The sequence below is a fragment of the Podarcis cretensis genome (assembly GCF_951804945.1).
Source record: "Podarcis cretensis genome assembly, chromosome: 3".
In the NCBI taxonomy this organism is placed as follows: domain Eukaryota; kingdom Metazoa; phylum Chordata; class Lepidosauria; order Squamata; family Lacertidae; genus Podarcis; species Podarcis cretensis.
The window spans coordinates 51,179,415-51,203,088 of NC_137172.1; the positions used below are offsets into that span (position 1 = coordinate 51,179,415).

General features: G+C 41.5%; 1 protein-coding gene across 2 annotated transcripts in view; it reads right to left on the minus strand.

The window, feature by feature from the left end:
• The window catches only part of SMOC2 (SPARC related modular calcium binding 2), a 128,815-nt gene that overhangs the window by 42,507 nt on the left and 62,634 nt on the right, over positions 1–23,674 (minus strand). For both annotated transcript variants that reach the window (XM_079971370.1, XM_079971371.1), the window contains 3 exons: positions 22,162–22,209; positions 15,442–15,492; positions 14,628–14,702 (listed from right to left, as the gene is read on the minus strand). In XM_079971370.1, the coding sequence (XP_079827496.1) occupies positions 14,628–14,702; positions 15,442–15,492; positions 22,162–22,209 (174 nt within the window). The remainder of the gene's footprint in view (positions 1–14,627; positions 14,703–15,441; positions 15,493–22,161; positions 22,210–23,674) is intronic.

The window sequence follows — 23,674 nt, forward strand, 5'->3', positions numbered from 1 at the left end:
AGTAACAAGACACCAGTGACTTTAAAAAAACAAAAAACGAGTCCTGCAAAGTGAGACATGTCAACCACTGTGAAGTAATGTAAGTATGTCCAGCATTTAAGAAAAAGAAAAATTCCCTGTAGGCTTCTTAGAAGAAACTGGTGGTTAAATTTGGTTCACAAATATCACAAAACTGTAGTTCTTTACTGTGACCCTTCCATTTCAAGTAATTTCAGCTTAGCATCCTAAACTTCCCAAACTTAAAGCAAATGCTCAACTAAGCAAAGTAAGAAAATGGTTAGTGTATCTCTCAGAAGATAGATAGACAGTCTAGTTCTAAGATTTGCCTCACAAACAGCCCTACTTCAGGGAAGGCTGGTCCATTAGCATCAATGGGGCACTGCCCCACCAACCTCATCCTGTTCTACCTGCTTTCCTTCTTATAACCAGTCGAGGGCACAGCTGTCAGTTTCCCCTTCTGGATGGGATCACAACTATAATTAGTTGGCTTCACACATCAATGGTCCTTCCTATATTTTTCCTTGGTCATCCCACCTTCTACCCTACCAGGCCCAGTGGGAATCAGCTGCCACTGGCTCTTTGGGTTCCATTGCCCCCTGAGAGTTAGCACATGCTGAGGCAGCAGGGACAGTACAAGCTGCAGCAGGCAGAATTCTTCCGTCAGGTTCCAAACAATGTCTTCAGGTTTCACTAAGCATGAAAGATTGGTTCATAAGACTTGGCATTTGGCATTGATGGTAAAATATATTGCATTTGTGCATATACACCAGAAGTGGGAACAGGCCAAGGGGACAAATATGGCCCCCAAACCTCTTTCTCTGGCCCTCAGAACTCTCCTGAGGCCAGACATGTCACTGGCCTAGGTTTGGACCATGAAAGTGTTTTGCCTGCTTCACACCCTCCGTGAATGTTTTTGCTCAGTTGGATAGGGCCTCTTGCTTGCCTGGATAGAGAGGGATGCATAAGTGGGTGTAGGAACTAGCCTATAGTATACAGGTCAAGTTTACATTCTTTGCATTGCCCATTTTTGGCCTCTGGCTCTGCCCACCACTGGAATATAACCCTCTGGCTGAGAAGGGTTCATTACCCTTGATGTACATACAGTGGTACCTCAGGTTAAGTACTTAATTCGTTCCGTTCTTAACCTGAAGCACTACTTTAGCTAATGGGGCCTCCTGCTGCTGCCGCACCATCGGAGCACGATTTCTGTTCTCATCCTGAAGCAAAGTTCTTAACCTGAGATACTATTTCTGGGTTAGCGGAGTCTGTAACCTGAAGCGTATGTAACCTGAAGCGTATGTAACCCGAGGTACCACTGTAATGGAAAGTGACATAAAAAACATTTCCATAAATCTTTGTTCTCCATATATTTGTAAGGCATTATAAAATAGAGTCCCTTTTGCTGCTCTCCTAAAAAAGGCTATGGATTGGATTCTAAAGTATATGTTGACTTATGTACAAAGTTCAAAGTACATAACTACAAAAATGCACACAAAAGTTAAGATTTCCTTTTCTTCCTTCTCCTGCACCTCCTAAAGTCTCTCTGGGGGTTCCCCTGAATGGTGTAGGATGTAGCACAAGGGGTGAGATGAGCAAAGAATTGACTGAAATTGCATAGACCTCATTATCGGAAATTTCAGTTCAAGCCTGGAAGGTACTTTCCTATACCCATGTTGACTATTGTGAATCAAAACATGAGAATCAGAGAACCAGGAGCTTTTCTGTGTTTGAGCTTGCAGAGAATGCCTAATGTACAGCTGCTTGTTGGAAATTTAGCACTCTTGGAATTTAGGTACATTCTTGTGGCCTAACAAAATTCTCAGGGCTCCAGCCTGCCTTCATTTGCATATGCTTTCTAGCTCAGCTGAGTAAAAGAAGCTGCATCTAGCAGATGCAATCATTTAGCTCTGCGGTTTCCTATGGGACTATCACGCTGTTTATAGGAGTTGGCCTTTTGGAAGTGCATTTTGAAGAAAATGCACACTAGAAACGGAATACTCCAAACACATGTTTACTTCTGGTTCATCAGGAATGCAATCACAGTCTTATCTTCCTGTAACATCTCGCCATATCTATATTTAGCACAGTTTTGAATTAGGTTATTTTTTAAAAAAACAGACTCAATATAAACTTCTTCTATACCGTGTCATCAGAAATTTGCCACTTAAGCCACAATCATTGAAAGTAAATTAGATTAACTTTTACCAGAGCTATGCAACCTGTTCACACAACTCTGGGAATGTTAAAGTCTCTCTTTTCTTTTCTTTTCCACTCGTCTGTCACCCTTAATTTCCGCAAAATTTCCTTTTTTTAAGAAAAGTGGCTTTATTGAAGTAAGCATTAGAAAACTGTATTTTTCATGATAGCATCTCTTTTTATGAAAGGTTCTTCATCTAGATTAAAGTTCACCACAGTATTTCTTAAGTCCTCTACATGAACTGTCAGTGTATTTATAAAACATGATTAACAATAAATAAATATATTAGTATGGTTGATTCTTTTACAGGACAGGCTTAGTTCTACTATTTTGTATATACCATTTTGTGTACACACACACAGCAAAATGTAATGTAAGTGAACACTCACCAGGGCTCAGTCCTCAGAAACTGTTTTCAGTTTTCAACTTGGTTTTAGAATATGCATGTTACAGAAGCTAAGAACCACTGAGCACACTCAGAGTGCCTTTCCCCTGTGCCTAGAAAGCATGGATTTTCTAAAATAGGTCCATTTCTAAAAAGACCTGTTTTAGAAAATATGGAAAGTGTTAGTGACTGTACAAGTATAAAAGATAATGCCTGCCTCCTTCCCTCAATATAAACTGTGGACCTTTTGAGTTGAATCTTCCTCACTAAACCCTGTAAAGAAAAACTTTGCAAAGAAAACCCTGTAAAGAAAATCTAAAACAGAAAAAAAGTATTAAGATTATCATTGTGTATAGTTGTTGGCCTGACTTAACCTGGTTACGTTAATAACTTATCCTTAGTATCTGTCTGGTTTGGTTTATTTTTTAATTGATATTTTCAGAAAAGTTTAATGAGTCATAAAACAGGGCAGCTAAAACGGTAACATCATCAGCCAATATAAAATCAAACCAATATGATATAAGCTGACCTAGCAACTGGCCCAGTACTAGAACTCTATAATGGCCTGTGCATGTGTGTTGCATTTATGTGTTTATTTTTATATCTCTTTCGCTGGCGATGAAAGCTGGCTCAGAAGTTCTGGCAGCAGCCCTATCTCAAAAAGGAGGGCATTCCATAAATGGGATGCCAGTACAGAGAATGAATATATAAATACACACACATCTATATTATCTATTTCTATGTAATAGTAAATGAATCACAGCTGTACAGACTTACAATTTCAATTTTATGAAAGAACAGCATTCTCTCCATTGATAATATGTTTCATTTTCAAGTGTTATTAGACCTTAAAAGATGATTTTTTTTTTAATAAAAAAAATTGCATGGTCTCTATACACTTTTCAAAATGTGACTGTGTCTACAGTGTTACTCATACTTACCCAAGAGAAAGCCTGAATGAATATAGTCGGACTCACCTCTGCCTAAAGGTGCACAGAATTCTTAGTGGACAATTGTTTGAAACAAATATTACCTGAACTTAAACCCTCACAGAGGCTTTGGCATTGACAGAATTGGCTTTGTTTTCTAAGACATGCCACATCAAGCACCAGCCGAAGCAAGCCTTGTATTTACTAAGAATGCATGAAAATCATCATCTATTGATACTGACAACATCTGCTGATATTAAACACCAAGCAGGAAATATAAATGAGAAAACGAGTTTCCCTTTGGAAGCCACACTGTCCAGACAAGGAACGTGACTTTGTGTGGAACTTGTCATTGTGTAGTTGACCATATCTGATAAGCATGACCATAACTGATGGTTAGGAAATCGACTATAGCAAGAAGATATTCTATTGGTATTTCCTAGGCTTCCAAACTTCTGAAGATCTTTCCTTTAAAGTAGACGTATACAGAAGTTAATATACAGTGGTACCTCAGGTTACAAACACCTCGGGTTACAAACACAGACTCCACTAACTCGGGAGTAGTACCTCGGGTTAAGAACTTTGCCCCAGGATGAGAACAGAAATCATGTGGTGGCAGTGGGAGGCTTAAGAACAGACCTCCTGGTTTCAGGTTAAGAACAGACCTCCGAAACAAATTAAGTTCGTAACCAGAGGTACCACTGTACATTCACTGCTTGATCATTCCAGCTCCCAGTTGCATAGACAAGCCTGCACACGTTCAACCCAAAACACATAGATCCCATCTCCAGACTTTCCAACCAATACGGAAAGATCTAGGGGTGGATCTGGTGGGAATGATAAGGGGGGGGGGCAGTGTATGCATTTGTGTTACCCCCATCCCGCATTCTTGGAACACATGAAGGGGAACTTCTGTACAGTGTTAGGGAGAGGATTGTCAATCAGCTGCTTGTGATTAAAATTGAGCTGAACTCTGTGGTAGAAGTGAATGCAAATATTTGGGGTTTCTCTTGATCATTTCAATTGGTCATTCTGACCGAGTAACTATTTAGATTTATGGCCACAAGGTTGAGAAATCTGGCCTTAGTTACATTACTGGCAGAAGTGCCAAGAAGCATCAACTGCAGTGCACTCTGCTGTAACACTTCCGTCACTCTACACAGCTAAAGTTTCTGGCACAATTCAATATTTTTTTTCAGATGCCTTGCAGATGAGATGCTTTCCATTCTAGAAGACAGCATTCTGCATAAAACTAACTTATCTAACCAGAAGTTACAAGTGCCTTCGGCATAACTCTTCTGGACAAGCTGTTCACTGAGTTAGACTCTTGCAATTTTTTAAAAAATATATTATTTAATTTTAAAAACATTTCAAGAATTCAGATTTTTTTTTAAAAAAGAATCTGCTAGAATGTTCCATTTTCAAGGATTATACATGATGTATTTCAAGTCCAAAGCCCACATATTTCCATGTTTAAATTTATTTTAGATATAAAACAAATAAGCAAGTTCTTATTGAAGTGAGAGCATGTCGGAAGGAAAATTAATTGATATCTGTTTATATATATTAGTAAAGCTTTGTATTAACGTAACTGTGCAATATTTTGTTTAAGTTTTCTGGGGGGTTTTTGTACACTGCTTATAAAGATGTTTTTATATATTTAGTGGTATAGAAATCAAATAATCAAAGGAAGTAGTGATGGCCACCAACTTGATGGCTTTAAAAGGAAATTGGACAAATTCATTGCAGATAAGGCTACCAGTGGCTGCTAGTGTCAGAAGCAGTAACTCTCTGAATAACAGTTGATGGGAATCACAAATGGGCAGAGAGTGCTGTTGTATGTTCTGCTTACGGGCTTCCCACAGACTTCTAGTTGGCTGATCTGAGAACAGGTGGTTTCACTAAGTGGGCCTTTGGCCTGATCTCACAGGGCTTCTCTTATGTTCTTAATGGTGTGGCAATACTGTAGAGCAGCAATGTCCAACCCGTCGACCGCGATCAACAGGTAGATCGGCAGCGTTCTCCAGGTCGATTGCAGGAGTTAAAGAAGAGATCGCCCAGTTTCTCCTGAGTGATCATGACGCGCCCCGTCCCTGGTGCTATATCCCATCAGCGCCGTTGGCAGTGCTGTTAAATGTTTTATCCCCTTTATCTGCAGCAGAGTGGGGGGAAGAAGGGAGGAGTGTGGACTGTTGGGTGAGCAATTTAATGCAACCCTCCCCCAAAAAGCTCAAGAACTCAGGCCTCCCCCCCCTAAAAAAACACTTAACAACTTTGGGCAATGACAATGGGTCGATCACTGCCAGTTTTATTCTACTGGGAGTAGATCGCAGTCTCTATAGAGTTGGACTGCCTGCTGTAGAGCGTATCCACACTGTACATTTCAAGCACTCTTAGACCACTTTAAACAATCATGGGTTCCTTGCAAAGAATCTTGGGAGCTGTAGTTTGCTAAGGGTGCTGAGAGTTGTTAAGGAACCCCTTCCATGCAGAAAGTTAATGTGGCTTCACTTGTGGGCCTGGAGTGGTGGTCTAGAACATAAAACAAATGCAATGGTGCCCTTCATTATCAAAAGAAGTTTCTTCTGAGTCACGGTGGCTTTTGTTTGTTCTATCAGAGACACTATTTATCAAGCCAGTTTTCAGCCTTTTCTTTAGGCTCAGGGAAAAACAACAACCCGATTTCAGCCTTACTTTGAAAGAACAAGTTGGTGCACTACCCTTCTGCTGGCCCTCTCTGCACAGGGATTTATTTACCCAAATCGCACAGAATTGTCTTTCCTGAAGAAGCAAGAAAATTAATTTCAAAAAGCTGAAACCTCAACTGAAATGGGTGGCTGGTTCTGGCATCATACCCGGATCCAGAAATAAGGATGCTCCAGGAAGGCAAAAAAGCCAAATAAGAATACCATAGGATTATTTCCTTACAGTGCCAGCAATTTTTCGAAAAAATATACTTCCACAAAGTTTACTTTTCATATGTTTATAGTCAGCTCCAGTGGCTCAGCTTTTATTTTGGCTCCCGCAGCAAAGGCAAGCCCAGGGCTTGGCTCTGCCATAGGCCTGCGAGCAAAACAAGGGCGGCATGAATGAAAAACACATCTCTACCCCACCTTCCCCTGGAGCCATTGTGGGGAAAGAAAGAAACATTCTCCTACATTTTGGGCAATGTTCCACATGATCTATCAATTGTTTTAAAAAACAAAAACCCTCACACTTCCTCTTGAAGCCAGGAAGGTTTTTGTGGTGGCAGTGACTTTGGCCCAAATCCTGTGATGACATATACGGATGCAACTACTCTGAAAGGAATGTATGCCTATGACCAACAACATCCTTAAGCTTAAAAACTGTGCCCTAGTATTTTCATATGGCCAAGGGGGCCCACGTCTCCCAGCCTCCTTCCCTTCCCTTCCCTTGGAGCTCTCCCTCTGCTACAACATCTCTTTTCTTTTGTCTGTTCATTGTGATTTGTGTTCAGGATGGCATCAGGGTGGTTACAGGCAATCCTGCTTTCAATACTGCACCTGTCAAGGGCTTAGAGCAGACAGACTGCTCCGTTTCCAATCGGTACATACCTTGTAATTTGCTGCTGCATCACAGTCCTGTAACTTTCTAAATAGCACAAATGCTCTAGAGTTTGTTCGTTCTTTTGTTCTGCTTTGGTGGCTCTGTGGAGCAAAAGTGTCCCTCCAGATGGCAATAATGTGGTTCATCACTCTCACCTCAACAAGCCTTCCTCTTTCAACAGTGGCTCAGACAAATGGAGCCTCCTACAACTGGCCTTGCCAGCAGGATCCCTGGTTGATTATATTATGGAGTTCCCTATTATATGGTGGAGGGTGGCAAGCTGGCTGGGAATTTTTGAATTCTCCAGATTACTGCCTTTCTTGACCACTAGTTGATTGAGTGATATGTTCTTTATATACCACTTTTGTATAAAACAAAGCACTATGGGGGTCACAACAATCAGCATTCTTAAGACATCACAACTCAAAAAGAAACAAAAAACTAAGCTGAAAACACTTCCTCCTCTAGTAGCCTCCCCATCTAAACTTCCTCATTTTAGCATATCCACAACATTTCTCAAACCAAAGCACTGTTCAGACTATCGTGGGGTGGTGGGGAGAATCATCTTTGCTTATGGCCATTGGACCCACCCCCTTCCCATGGTGCTGAAAGTCTAAAAGAGCCTATGTACTGTATATGAACTGGCTTTTTCTGGTATTATTATTATTATTATTATTAATACCCTGCCCATCTGGCTGGGTTTCCCCAGTCACTCTGGGCGGCTCCCAACAGAATGTTAAAAATGTGATCAAACATTAAAAACTTCCCTAAACAGGGCTGCCTTCAGATGTCTTCTAAAAGTCAGATAGTAGTCCATTTCCTTGACATCTGATGGGAGGACGTTCCACAGGCCGGCGCCACTACCAAGAAGGCCCTCTGCCTGGTTCCCTGTAACTTCACACCTCGCAGTGAGAGAACCGCCAGAAGGCCCTCGGAGCTGGACCTCAGTGTCTGGGCTGAACGATGGTGGCAGAGACACTCCTTCAGGTATACTGGGCTGAGGCCATGTAGGGTTTTAAAGGTCAGCACGGACACTTTAAATTCTAATCCAATGCACTTTGTAGCCTAGGCTATTTTAGACCTCCCAAACACACGTGCTCCCATTAGTGGAAATGATCCCAATTTCCCTGTACACATCTGAACTGGACTCTTGTGCTCCAGCTCTGTGCTCCAAGGTGTGGCTGTGAACTGGGTGTGGAAAGAGACAAGTACATATATCTCTACTGTATTGTAGTCCCCAATCTCATGCTTCTTCAATAACTTCCAGCAGCTTTCTTGAATTGACTGGGAGTCATGCTCACAAACTGCAGGCAGCCCACGAAACAAGGTTTGGCCATCCTCTGTTAAACAACATTTATTTATCTTGGAAACATCAGGATCTGGCTTCATTTAAATCTTAGATTATTTCTATCTTTACTTATTTCACTCCAACTGCAGCTAGGCAAAACAAAGGGCTGTTGCTGTTGTTTGTAAAATCCCATTATACAAAGTATATCTGCTTCCCTTTACACTCACAGTCCAAGTATCTGATACAATTCCATTATCTAACTTGGAAGCAACACAGACAATTGTGCATGTTTTTCTGGCCACAAAAACAACTTATACCAATGGAAAGCACGCTGAATAAATAAACACTAATTGATCCATTGTGCTGGATGCTATGGCATGTATCGTAACAAACGTGTTTTCCTAGGCTTTCTTCTTTTTGCAATACTTTTTAGCATACTTGCTACAAATATTTGTTGATTCTGGCCCTCACCTTGTCTTGCTGTTAGTCTCACAACACATGTCTAAAGTCATTTGTGACAAGGAGGAAAAATCCTGAGGCCTATGGTTTGGCAAGATGGTTCAAACAAAACAGATTCTAAATGTTTAACTTCTTCAGACAAGCAGTGTCTCAAGAAACAGTGGTGCTGGCATTCAGTCACCTAATAAGGCAATATTTTTTATTACAGTTTACATTAATTCAGCCCTGATGGTCTGCCTAGACATTTCTTTTCCTCCCTTTTTTGTTATTTGAGCAGATGGAAGGTTCTCCCCATTATTTGGAAGAAGAAAAATGAAACATGGTGAACATGCCTCTCCTAAACCACATGACTTTTTGAGATAGGTTTCAGGAAATAATTATCAGGAGAAAGCTGTTACCAGTGTAAGAAAACCCAGAATGATTCAACCTCATGAAATCTGCACTGTCCCCTTTAAGATTCCCTGGTGGGTTGCTATATTAAACAATTTATTTAAAGGCCATAAACAAAGTGATATGTGATTACTGTAATGGGCATCATTCATCCCTGTTAACTTTCAAACAAACAGGCGCGAGTTATTCAACAAGTGAGTATTGACTCTGCTGCTTCCCTACCGCATGGCACGCAGAGCCAGTTTTGTGTCTTGAAACTCGTTCATGCAACTAACTTGCTCCCAGTGCAATCCTATACATGCCAACTTAGAAGCCGCATTTAGGTCAATGGGATTTGCTCCATTATCCAGCTTTACCAGCAACCAGTTGAGATAGCTCTACATGGAGGGCAATTATTTATTTCAAAAACTTATATGCAACAATGGCTAAAACAATTTAAAAAACCTTTAAAACAATTCAAACACAGGTGCAGACTTTAAAAGGTTTGTTGAAAGATGAAGGTCTTAGCAGGCACTGAAATGCAACAAGGATGACGTCTGCCTAATATTCAAGGTGAGGGGGTTTGCACTGGTGGAGTCAATCTGGTGCTTCTCCCATTACATTTACATTGTGTTGACCTCCCTGACACCTCCACCTCTCCTGCCTGATAAGCATCAGTGACTCAGCCACTGGAAGGTTATGGAATTCCTCCACCCCACCACTGAGACCATATAACACCTGTCCTGAAAGACCTACATTGGCTCCCGGTACGTTTCCGAGCACAATTTAAAGTGTTGGTGCTGACCTTTAAAGCCCTAAATGGCCTCAGTCCTGTATACCTAAAGGAGCGTCTCCACCCCCATCGTTCAAACCAGACACTGAGGTCCAGCGCCGAGGGCCTTCTGGTGGTTCTCTCATTGCGAGAAGTGAAGCTACAGGGAACCAGGCAGAGGGCCTTCTCAGTAGTGGCGTCCACCCTGTGGAATGCTCTCCCATCAGATGTCAAAGAAATAAACAACTACCTGACTTTTAGACGATATCTGAAGGCAACCCTGTTTAGGGAAGTTTGTATATTTGATGTTTTATCATGTTTTTAATTTTCTGTTGGGGGCTGCCCAGAGTGGCTAGGTAAACCCAGTCAGATAGGCAGGGTATGTATGTATGTATGTATGTATGTATAAATAAATAAATAAAATTATTATTATTATGCTGTCTACCAGTGAGGAGAAACCTACAGAAGAAATCAATCCTCAGGTATCATGTTATTTAGGAATTTGAAGGTCAGCAACAGTACCTTGAACTGAGCTCAGAAAGAAACTAGCAGACAGAGTAAATCATATAAAGCTGGTGTTATGGGGACAAAACGCCTAGCACCTGTCAGCATTCCGACTGCCATATTTCCCACTATTTGCAGTTTTGGAATTGTTTTCAAGGCCTGCCCCACAGACAGTACAGCACAGCACAGCACAGCACAGCACAGCACAGTACAGTACAGTACAGTACAGTACAGTACAGTAGTGTAATCTGGAAGTCAAAAGGGCATGGATGGCTGTGGCAAGGTCAGACTTTGTCATGAAGGGCTGCAGTTGATGAGTTGGACTGCAACCCTCACCCAACTTATCTCAGAGCAAGTAACCAATGAATTCAATAGGGTATTCAGACATGGTTAAGATGGCGTTAGAAGTTAGGTGTGTTTTATTCAAGCAAACCATGTAAGTTTTATGCAGGTACAAGGTTATCTTCCAAATGAGAGAGCTCATTAGTTTACACTAAGATACACGATGTAAAAATGCAATCATATCTGAATAAATCCATGTAAATCCATGTAAATTAATTCATTTGCCATTCCTGTACTTCCAACTGTTGAAATGCAAGCCTCAGATTTATGATGCTTTCCTGGTTGCTCTTAATAAAGTACGGAGGACAAGCAGATCCTACATATGAAAATAAAAAATGACTGGAGTTTCATTCTGGAGTTGCAGAGAAGTCATATAACATAATTAAAAATACTACAGTGAAGATTACTATCTTTTTTGGCATTAAATTAACATACGCTATAAAATAAAATGACCAGCCTTGCAAAAAGGGGAAAGCCGGCCAATGTTTCCACGGTAGAGGTTCCATAAAATAGTGGAACATCCTGAACACAAACGGTATCTCTTAGATGTTAAACAGAGCACTTTTAAAAAATGTTTTAGGGTGGGAGGGTCTTTAACCCTGGTGGGAGGCAAAGGCTAGAGATGCTGGAAGCCAGAGCTTATAAGTATTTCAAACTAATATGTAAAATTAAAGGATAAATGAAAACGCTCGTAAAACGGGATTTTTGAAGATAGGGCGAATACTGCCATACATATATTCCAGCAGACTGGCTGTGTAAAGAAGCAATATATACAAGTTGCTCCAGGGAGGTCTGAGGAAGCTTATCTCCCTTCAGAAAAGGCAAGGAGAGGAAGACATAAAGAACAAAGAATTCATTTTACCAGTTCCGGCTTTCAAAGAACAAAATAAACAAGAGTAACCCACAAACTGAACCATTGCCTACCTGGCCAAGAAAAAGACATAGACAGAAGATGCCATCCTGTACATATCTTCTTCTTATTAAATGGGAACACCCTATACATATCTTCTCAGGAGTAAGCCCTGCTGCGTTCAATGGGACTTACCCCCTGGTAACTGGGTATCTTTGACTGCAATCCTACACACACTGATCTGGAAGTAAGTCTGACTGAACACAATGAGACCTTGAGGACAATTCTAACTGGGGAAGGAAGTGAAGAGGTGGACAATCTGATGCTTCCAAACCCCTGTCACCTTGGGTGCAAGGTGGGGGGCAAACTTACTCTTCTCCCTCCACAGACACACTGTGGTCTCCCTGCAGTTATCTTGTTGGTTTCAAAAAGGGAATGGTTTCAGGGCCTCACACTGACTACCACTGTGATTTTCCACTGCTGGTGGCAAATCTGTGACAGCTCTGATATTTCTGAATAAAAATAAACAATCTTTCAAAACTGGATGTCTATGATGTTTGATGTGGCTACTTGAACAAGTTTCCCATGTCCTGTATGAAACAATAGGATGTCTTTGCTCTATTAGAGACAAGAGAAAAGGCTGCAATTGTAAAAACAGCTGAGTATTTCTTTGTCCTCAGAAACAGCTCAAGAACCTTTCTTCGTTATCTTAACAACTCGGTGAGGTACAGTTACTCTTTTAACTAATAGGGGACAGAGAATGGACTACCATGAGAAAAGTTAGTGAAGGGAGAACACACTTGTCTCTCACCCTCCTCCATACCCCGGGACAGCAACAAAAATGTTGGCTTCCGGGCTGGCTGGGTAGCTTTCCTGTTGCCACATTGCAGAGTTTTTATGAGGGAAAAGGAAAGAGGAATCTTCAGGTGCCCAGGGAAGTGACTTATAGGCCAGTGCTTTTCAACAAAGGTCTTCAAGGGTGCTGTGAGATGAGGGTCACATCCACACCATGCATTTCAAGGACACAGCTTCCCCCAAAGAATCCTGGGAATGGTAGTTTATCCCTCACACAGGTACAATTCCCAGCATCCTTAGCAAACTACAGTTCCCATGAATCTTTGGTCCTTTAAATAGATGACATGGATGTGACCAAAACTGCAGATACAGCCAAATCACTGTGCTTTTTGCACTCCCTCTTTTAAAGGGAATGTATTCACACTGCCCTTGAAGAAGCCCTATGTCAAAACATGTTGGGTCTGGTGACAAATGTTAAAGTTCAGGAGCTCATCATGACAGATTCCACAGCCACGCCTCTAAGGGGAGTCCAAACATGCAGACAGCTGTGCTGCTCTGTTAAGTCTAATAAATTACTTCCTGATGCACCTGAGAATTTCTTTCTTTTTCCACCTGCATTTGTGATCTCCAGACATTTCTTCCAGATTACTGGTGGCCCTGACCTCTCTTCACTTCTCCTCACCCCTCAAATCTTTTAAGCCTTTACGCTGAGAACGCACTGGCAAACAGTTATGCCAGCAATAGGACTGGAACAGCCCTCCACCCTGGCTGGATCAAGTACATCTATTATGCCCCAGATAGGAACTGAAACATTCCTGCCAGATCCTAGGAACTGCTCTGCTCTATACTATATTAATAGGATTGGACTGTTAAACTGGCTTTTACAGCCCACAAAGTGCTACACAAGGGTGAATACTGGTTGCAATTTTGTTTTCGTTTGTGGTCTCTTGCATTTGCACACGTGAGACTCTTGAATAAGTAAAGTTGGTTTCAAACACAATAACTCCTTTGCTTTTGGCCCTAACTAATCTCCAGTGCAATAAAAATGAAATAAATACCACTTCAAATGAAGCATTTCTAAGCTTTGTTTCATTTTGTTTTACTCTCTCAAGGATGCTGTGTTCCCTTGCATATCAGTCAGAAAAATAACAATCTAAATTTCCAATACACCAATTACACTTTGTCTAAACAGTCCTTTTGTATTCTCCTTCTGACTCTCTGTGCCAAGAAAAGGGGAATAAAAAAAAGATGGCATTAGAGGATATTCCAGAATGGAGGGATGCTCCGCACCATCACCATCTTAAATGATGTGCTTCAGCAATGGAAGTTCTATGCTCACAAGAGGGCTAGAAAAATCTGCCCATTTTACTTTCTCTCAAGTTTCCCAATTTATCCTAACGTCGTGCATTTTTGTCTTTCTTTTTCACTTTATAGAGCTTAGAGATACTTGTGACATTCTTCAGAGGCGGGCCCATATACAGTCTTTGGGGGCTCATAAATGCCTGCCTCAAGTGAATTCTCTTCAGATCAAAACCCAACCTGCAGAATAATTTTTGGCTTCCTCAACCCACCCGTACTCATACTTTGCAAAGGACTGTACTCTGTTTCTCTATCTTTCATAGAAGAATCCTTTATTTGAAGGCATCTTCTGTTTGAAGAGCTGCCCAGTTTAAAGAACCCTAATAAGAGAAAGCATCAGCTGTGAAGCTGCCCATCAACCATCAACACCTTTACAGCAGACTGAGCAGGCATGTGGGTCACAGGGTCACAGTCTATTCCAGTATGGTGAGATATATTGTATTTCAATTTAAATTAGAATAATCATATGCAAATTTTATGCAAATCTGTACCCCATTTCCCCCTTTGGTTTGGTGATGAATTTCCTTTTTTGGGGGGGACACATAAGTGGCCACCTGTTTGATAACAAATATGAGTACCAAGCTGGGGAGTTGTGGAAATGAAGGGTCAATCCCTGTGGTAACCTGTGGTAGCCATTCATGTCCTTCACCAAGTGTTAAAGAAGAAGGAAAGCTACAAAAATGAGATCCTGGTTAACTTGAAAGGATTATAAGGGGGAGGGGGTAATATCTAAGTATGAAACTTAGCTAAGACTCTGTTTTAATTTTAGCTTTATTAACTGCATCAAAATAATTATGCTCTATCATCTTACCAGAATTTTTATTGGTCTTATTCTGTCGGCTCTTTACTTGCTCAGTCCATAATGTAGGGTAACGCGAAGCTATATCTAGAAAATTAAGAACAAAATGAGATCATTATAATGGAAAGTATAAGTGATGACAGACTAGATTTATTGCAAGAAAATATTAAGTAACCTAATAAACACAGCAAGGCTGATTTCTTATTGAGAAACAAGTTTAGAAAAGGTTAAATAGTGGTATTTAAGAGGAGATGAAGTGCATGTTATGAATAGAAATCATGTCCATATTAAATGACACTATAAATTGAAGATTTAATGGGATAGTCAGTGCAGTTCATATTCTTCAGTCATAAACCCTGCTGTGCTTACGAGGTCCATCGCAGTTCCTTATTGAGCTATGTAAGCTTTGGAGACCAACAAAAATTCTTGTACCGCCTTAAAGGCTGAAAGTGTATGTATTGTAGCATAAGCTTTCACTGATGGCATACAAAGAGAAGAAAAGCCTTGCTGGATCAGGCCAAAGGCCCATCTAGTCCAGCACCCTGTTCTCACAGTAGCCAAAAGCAGGCAGGACCCAAGTTTCAACAACATTCTCCCTACTTGGATTCCAAGAGACTGAGGCACATTGCCTTTTGACAGTGGAGGAAGAACACAACCACTGTGGCTAGTAGCTGCTGATAGCCCAGTTCTCCATGAAAGATTCCACTTCACTGCATGCACAAAAAATAGGCATCTTTTCTGCAACATAATACTGTGAGCAAATGGTATATATATAGTATAGCCATTGTTTCCGTAGTCTCCCCATCCCATTTCCAGAAATGCTCACCTTCTTCATCACCTTGGTGCTGAGTCTCCAGTGCAGGAACTGAAGCATCATCTGAATTCAGAATGGAAAAGATTTGCAAGGAGACTACAATTATGAGAGTAAGCTAAATAAGGGGACATACTTGATTGAGACTAAAAAAAATGCATGTAGCCCAAGCCATCCAATACATAAGCAAATAATATCAGTGTTATCATATACATTTTTTTTTTAAAAAAAAAACCTTTCACATTTGAATGGTACAAGTGGGACCTTCAACAAATTTTTGCCCTGCCTGTATAGGAATCCTTTTCCTCTCCCGTCATTGGCTGTGTCTCCCCTGCCCCGCCAAGACTTCCAATCAGCATTCTGTGCCCCTGAGCACACTCAGCCCTCATTGGGCTGTTGGGAGGTGGGGTGGATCTCCACTCATTTAGAAGGGTCTCCTGAAACACGCCAATATTTTTCTTTTTCATTTATTTATTAGATTTATATACCACCCTTCATTAAAAGATTTCAGAGATGGTGCTGAGGTAACGTTTCTTGATGCTCTGGCCAGTTTAGTCACTAAATCCAAAATGCATTTGCAGAGATTCCTGCTGTGTCAGAGAAAACTCATTTATTTTATTTCTTATCATTTATACACTCCTTGATTCAAAACTGCTTTGAGGGTTTTCTTTTACAAAGGTTCATGTGGACAGATCCATACAAAAAGCCATTTGCCAAATAATAAAGAGAGACACATACACAGGAAAGAGTTTTATAAGAGTTCACATGGCAAACAGGTTGTCTGAATAGTCTGTCAAGAGCACAAAGTGCTTTTTTTGTGAAATCACAAGTGTTGGGGAAATGCACTTCTTCAGTCTGTGCTTTGACCACACAATGCCGACCATCCGTTTTCTCTGTGCTCAGACCAAGCAATACAGACCATCCATTTTGTCTGTGTACAGTCTGAAAGAAATGGCCTGTATGCAGCAGGCAACTGGATTTACAGAAACCTGAAACAAAAGCAGAGTTTGGCACAGCAAAATGCTGCTAATTCTTCTGCAGATTACACAAACAAGTTCTCTAGACAAGTTTTGATTTGCTTTCTTCCTGCATATTTCCTATACTCATGCTGCCCAACAAAGGAAAATACAGTATAGTAAAAATAGAAAGAGATCGATGTGTTGGTTCAAGTTAAGACCAAATGCCACAAAACCTTTGCAAAATCAAAGCACTTTGGGAAAACAATGCTTTCGTTATTTACATCGGGGGGGGGGGGGTAGTTTGTCTGAAATTCATCTTTTCACATAAACAAGGACTGAGAATCTTACTGTGAGCCATGAGGGCTGATGCAAGATGGCACTTCAGAAACCTACAAGTTCTCCAGTCTTGGAAGAAAGACTGGAATAACTGGAATAAGACTCTTGAAACCTTACTGAAATGACCAGGGCTGTTGCCTGTGGACTGTGTTTTTTGCAAGCTGTAGTTTGCTTGGATGCCGGATAGTAGTCAAAACCAAAGCTGGTGTGGATTTTAATCTTTACAAAAACACCACTGTTCTAATCTGTTTTTACAGATAATTTCAGTGCTTTATTTTATATTCTTCTGATTTTTTTATTCTTTTGAAGAATATAATAATATTATTAGAGTTTTTCTTTTACAATCAAGTGGTATATAAATTTTGATAACTAACCAACTAAAATAATGATGATGTTCCCCAAACAAAAGGAACGCACTGATGCAGCTAACTAAATGATGTTTAAAAGGCCTTTCCAGTGTAGAGCAGGTGAGTCTCTCCAGAACCTTGCCATCATCAAGTCACAGTCCTGTACAGCAATAGTATACACTGCAACTGCACTGGCTTGTCATCAATAGTGGCCACTGCCAGAGAACATTCAAAGATGCCATGAGAATACCGACAGCATTCTGTGTGAGGCTAGCTTGTGGGTAACTCAAGTAACCTCTCAAGGAAACAGCTGCCTCTGAAGAGTCTAGAAAGAGCCTGGTGTGTGTGTGTGTGTGTGTGTGTGTGTGTGAGAGAGAGAGAGAGAGAGAGAGAGAGACTTTCTCTCATAATGTTCAAGCAATATTGCACAAAATGAGAGGAACACAGTATCTGGCAGATGAGAGAGAAAAGGCAAGAAGCTGACAAGAGGAAGCCAAGATTTTTTGGAGAGAGGACAGCTAGTCTCTTTTTGTGTGTACGGTGGCTGCGCTGCTGAGAAATTTGTTTGAATTTGTCGAAACAAATACCCTTCTGTTTGCATCAGATTCCTAAAAGGGTGCCACAGGGCCTTTTTACATCATGCAAGCAACTTCGTAAATCATTATTTCATGGCTGGTTTTAGATATTTAGCTGAGTTACTGGCATCTCCCACAGACTCCGCTTGCCAGCAAACATTTCTCAGGTAAGAATCACAGAGGTGTTTGCTAGGATTAATGCTCATCGGAGAGAGCACGATTTTTTTCAAGAATGCCAAAAATAATAATGATGAAGTAGTCGGTGAAGGGAAGGAAACTTGAATTTAGTCCTGCACTTCTGAGCAGATGACTAGCACTTAGAGAGCTGCTGCCCTTCTTTGCTGTGTCCAACACCCCCCATTGTCACCTAACACCCCGGCAGCCTATGTAGTTGCTTCTGCCAGCATTACTTCCTTGGCAGCTGCTCAGCTGTGCATGTGGTGGGGTGAAATCCTGACATCATTGCTGCTGGACACAGTGGCTGTTGGGTTAGGGGTTGTGAGGTTGCACCAGAAGAAGCACAAGAGTGGCAGTGGCAAGTCTCACTGGTGCAACCATCTGGCCCCCAACTTGCTACTGACTCACCCCATCCCCATTCCTATCCAGGTGTCAGGAGAGTGTCTCCATCCCACTGCAAGTTCTGCTGCTGGCTGTTCATAGAGTTGTGAGTTTGGGACGGGTTGGCTGTGTGCCCAAGTCCCTTCCAATTCCTAGATCCAACAAGGATCCAATAGCTGAAATAGACAAGCCAGCTTATTGGCAATGGCCCACTAAGTATGGGTTGTTAAGGTAACAAAGGAAGTGGCTCTCTGCCAGAGGCGAAATGGGTGGGCCCCACTCCCTCAACGGTCTGGTAGTTAGAAAGACAAAAGCCAGAGTTGAGGTGTGTTAGCGAAAAGCAAGAAGCAGGCTGGGCATTATCATTCCTTTTGGAGTGATAATGCTATAAGCCCCTCCATCATAGACTCAGGTTGTATATATGTGCAAATCAACCATATATCCTAAAGACACCACAGTCTCCTTTGTCCCTCATTCCAAGGAAATTGAACTCTGCGTAAGCGCCTGGAACCTCACACTGCTTGGACATTAGGGTGGCATGCAACCATATATTTGCATGGACAGGCAGAGACCACCCCCCAACCCCATGCCATGGAAAGGGGGAGGATGTTGGGAGATTCCAAGGAATCTCCATCTGACTGGTGAATCCTTAGTGGAAGAATGACTCTGAGGTTAGACGGGAACCTCCAGGTACCCAGCATGGGAGGGGGCAAAGCCAGGTTGTATTTTAGGGAGCCACGTAGGATCGGGGGGCTGCACATGACAACACAAAAACCGGCCCCCATTTGATGTGGGGAGTGGTCATTGTATGCACAAAAGTATATTGGCCATGTCTAAAGAAACATACATGGAAATGCACAAAAAGGCTCCCTTGACCTGCTGAGATTCCTGCATTCAGGGGGTTCGACTAGACAACATTTGGGGTCACTTCCGACTCTACAGTTCTATGCTTCTATGAAACACAGATGCACAAATTACATGAATATGAACATTTTTAAAATGGAGGCAACAAGGCATCATGTTTTATATTTGTGGACTTTAAGATGAGGGTGGTTTTTTGGGGGGGATTGCGAGACATTGCTGGGAGAAGAGGCCCACAAAATCCTAAATGCAAATAATACTAATTCAAATCCTATGTCCAACTTTAGTTTGACACTAAAAATATAGCGTCATTTTTTTTAACTGTGCCTTTTAAAGGTCTGATAACATTACATGGAATATGTATAGCTGATCCCTGCAAAAACTTTCATTGCAAAACATGCTGATCATACAAAACACATGTTGGCTCTGACTGGCAACTGGGATCCCAAGACACCCCTTAAACATCATTCAAGATGTTTGAATGGTGAACATTGCAAAGTATTAAGCCTAACAGTAATTCTGCCATGTTTAGGTAAATAGGGTCTGGCAGCTGATTGGCCTCCGTGGCAGGAGTTGGCTTTATAAAGTTTCCAGATTCACACCTGGTTTTGTTCCATATATATCAGGCACTGTTTGTAGCTGGGGGCAGGTGATAAAACTTATTCATTGCTGCCCAGCCTCAAAATCCAGGAAACTTTTAAAGATGGGCACAGCGCATGCTGGCTACACAAAGTGCCAAAACAACAAAATTTATGATCTGTATTGAGTTTCTTCAGAAAGTTATGAACACCTGGAGCCTACGCATTTGCCTAGCAAATGTATCAAAGAAAGATTGTCCTCGAGTAATATATGCATAATTTATATTACTCAGTTTAAACAGCTACTGATTCTTTTCATAGGAGTAAAACATAAAATGGCAATTATTCCTAAGGATCCTGTGCAGGATCATAAATTAAGGATAGTTACATAATTTCCCATCTGTCACATATCCTTAGCTTGGGCACTTAGAGGGAGGGAAAAACCCCACACATATTAAATATAGTTGAATATGCATTACCATTAATCTTGGCGCTAATGCCACCGACTACAGTGGGAGGTAAACTGGTCCAGACATATGAATGATTTTAGCACCAGCACATAAAAAGCTATAAGGATATATCATTAATAATAACAGAAACTGCTTGGCTCTGAATATGATCCATCAGTTTAAATCATTACAATAACTCATTGTAAGAGAATTTAACCTCAGTTGCCACAGTGATGGATGAAATAATGGCACTGACATTTTGATCCTAAACCAAAATTGGCCTTACAAAAAGATGCAGAATGGTCTGATGCACTAGGATGAGGGTTAATAGAGACATTTAAAAAAACAACAACCCAGCAATGCAACAATTTAATAGAGACTCTACTTTTGATACAACTGATATTTTGAAACTAGAAAAGGTTTAATCTCAGATTGTCTTAGTTCAAGGAGGAAAATCCACAGCTTTCCATTCCCATTTGCATAGCAATACTTATTTGGGCTGGTCTACTGAAATGATGGCTTAGGCCAATAACTTAGACAGGAATATGGAAGGCTGTTTTTCTAGAAAAAGAGGTGTCGGAATTCCTTCCTTGTTGTCTTATAATTTCAATGGCTCCCACCTGAGAGGTGCAGGAACTGAGTTCCAGCAAGTTCTGGTTGCGGGGGGTGGGGAAGCCCTGGGAATATGGTCATACGGTAAGTCACTTATACATGACTAATTCCATGTGTCTAGAACTGAAATAATTAGGTTGGATGTAAAAAATAATTAATTCCAAAGGATGAAATGTCAGAGTACACAATGGAAGTCCACAAAGGGGAAATATTAAAGTAGAGGATAATGCATTTTTTAACTGGGGTATGACTTACCTACCTCATTAGGTAACTAATCCTGTTGTCTGGAAGCATTTAGGATTGCCCTATATGTGGCTGCATAGGGATACATGTGAGCATCCTGATGCCTGCCCTGAAAGGCTTCAGTACCTTTTTGAATGTCCAGTTAGAACAAGAAGATCAGGGAACAGTCTTGTCCCAGGTGGGATATCTCTCTCCAACTTGGGAAATAATTTACTGCACCTTGAGGCGGGGGAAAAAAGCAGCGGTGATCACAGGACATGGCAAGCGCAGGTCCTGCTTGCCTCAATCATGCTCACAAACATTCATGCAGGGTGATTACTTTTGCTCAAATGCTTGTAGCTTTATATTCAAATGTGTGAACCTTCGCTACATCCCTTAGATAGTCACAGGACAACTGTGCTTCAAGGTTGTGGGGAAATGTGACAGTCGTGTCTCAGGGCAATAATGTTCGATAGCTCTGAGACTCTTCCGTTCCAGGCTGAGTGAAAACAAAAATATGAATCCTGCTAAGATAACGTTAATACCGGTACATCTGCTTGTCCGTAGGCATCCAACCTTATTTTTCTTTGCAGTAGATCACCCCACAGGAATGTGCTCCAGCTTGCTGTTTAGAATGTCAGGCAGGAATATTTTTCAGGAGATTTATATCTACGGAAATCCACCAGGACGTGGCCTCTACTTGCCAGCAGGTTTACACCCAAAACTAAATCAAGTTACCTGCTTGAAACAACAGGCTGGTTAGAGTCTTGGCATTGAACTAGGGAGACCCAGGGTCAAATCACCACCAATCCATCAAGCTCCCAGGGTAATATTCAGCCCGGTATTATCTCCTATCCTAACCTACCTCACAGGGTTGTTGGAAGGATAAAGTGGGGGAACATACAAGTAAGCCCCGAGTCTACCATATCAAGCGGAAACATGTCTTTGTCATGTTTAACTAGACATGGCAAAAAGCATTGAAGGCAAATGTATATCACCTTAATCAGGGCAGACTGTGCCAATTGTTCCCTGCGTGCAGTGGATATATAGCCAGGGAAAAGCAGTTGGTGCAGACCTATCATTAAAGCAATGGCTGCTTAATTTTCTAGGAATGAATGGTGTCGGATCTAACAGAATCATCTCTGTGCCCAGGCTTATCCTGTGCTGCTTCTATCAGGCAAAAGATGTGTCCATAGTCAATGGAGAGGAAATTCCCTATTTCATTATAAGATATTTACCTGTTTTTCCTGTACCTTCACGTTGTGGCAGCTTCTCATTTAGGGAACCTAAAAGGTTGGAGGAGGGGGGGGGGAAGGTGAATTAGAGGAGGGAAAAACAGATGTGTGATCAAGATCCACACAGTGGGTGGGATTCACTTAACAAGCCCCGCCAGTGGAAGCTCTGTGCAAAGATTGCCATTTGTACAATGATGCTTCCCACCCTCTTCCCTATTGCTCCCGAAACTGACTCCCCCAGAACAGTGCATGGGGGAGGAGAGGGAGATCATTCTGTCTGGCAAGCTGAAATACTTGTGCAGACAGAGCATTCATCATAGCGTGACCATTGATTTCCACCTTATACTTTTAAATCACAGTCAGCACACTTCTAAAGGACATTACTTCCTTCAAAGAATCCTGGGACCTAGAGTTTTCCCCTTGCGGAGCTACCATTCCCAGCACTCTTAGTGAACTACAGTTCCCAGGATTCTTGTCGGAAGCCATATGTTCACAAAATGCACACTGTCAATCTGCCCCAAGGAGAGCAAGAGCAAGAGCGAGTTGGCAACCTTGGCAAGGTTGTGGTAATATATAAGAAGTGAGGAGGGAAAGTAAAACAAATGATTCTGTGAAGCACTTACAGGATGCTGTTCACAACTCATGCTAAGTGCATGAGGAAAAAACTATGCAGAAGCAAAGATTTTTGAACACAACTTCAGGGGAAATGTTAGCTAACAACCATTGTTAGCTAACCAAATGTTAGCTAACATCACATTTCCCTGCAACCATTTAACACCTGTTTCTAAATTTCCGTTCCGTCTCCCAAGGGCTCAGTGGCTCTGGAATTTCTTTCAGTTCCCTAAATGTTGATATCTTGACTTAGGGAGCAGTAAAAATGTCTGTGTTGCATCTGGTACTTTTCAGCAGACAGTTTGTGGGGGATGGGAGTATTTATCTTTATGCTGTCTTTATGCTGCCAGGAGAGCACATTTGATTACTCTGTACCTCTCAAGTTGACTGGTTTTCTTACAATAGTAGACTAATGGGGGCAGGGGGAGCACTGGAGAACCTGTGAACTGTAATAATGCTTAGTGCCCATCGTCTAAGACTGGAGTGTGCAAAGTTGATTTTAATATTGGTGGCCTAACTGTTTTTCAAAGATGGATCAGTTGTAGCAAACACAGCATAGCCTCATTTATCCAAACAGCCTTGTCCAGGAAACAGTGGGAACATGCAGATAAGCAGGAGTTCAGATGCACAGGAATGTTGCATCCATAGAGTTACACTGTGACCTACATGAGCTCATGTGGAAAGCAATGAGTTAGATAACAAATAACTGGGATTTCAGTTAATCTGCAAGAACAGTGTGGAAAGAGTTCAGTGGGTGGCATAATGCAGATAGACTTCAGTGAATCTAGTGAGGATTCAGGGGGGATACCAACAGGGTGTGTAGTTTAGCTACAGGCAATTTCTAGGGGTACATCCAAGGCTATGAAAAAAACCCACTGAAGGACCAAAATGTATGAGAACTGAA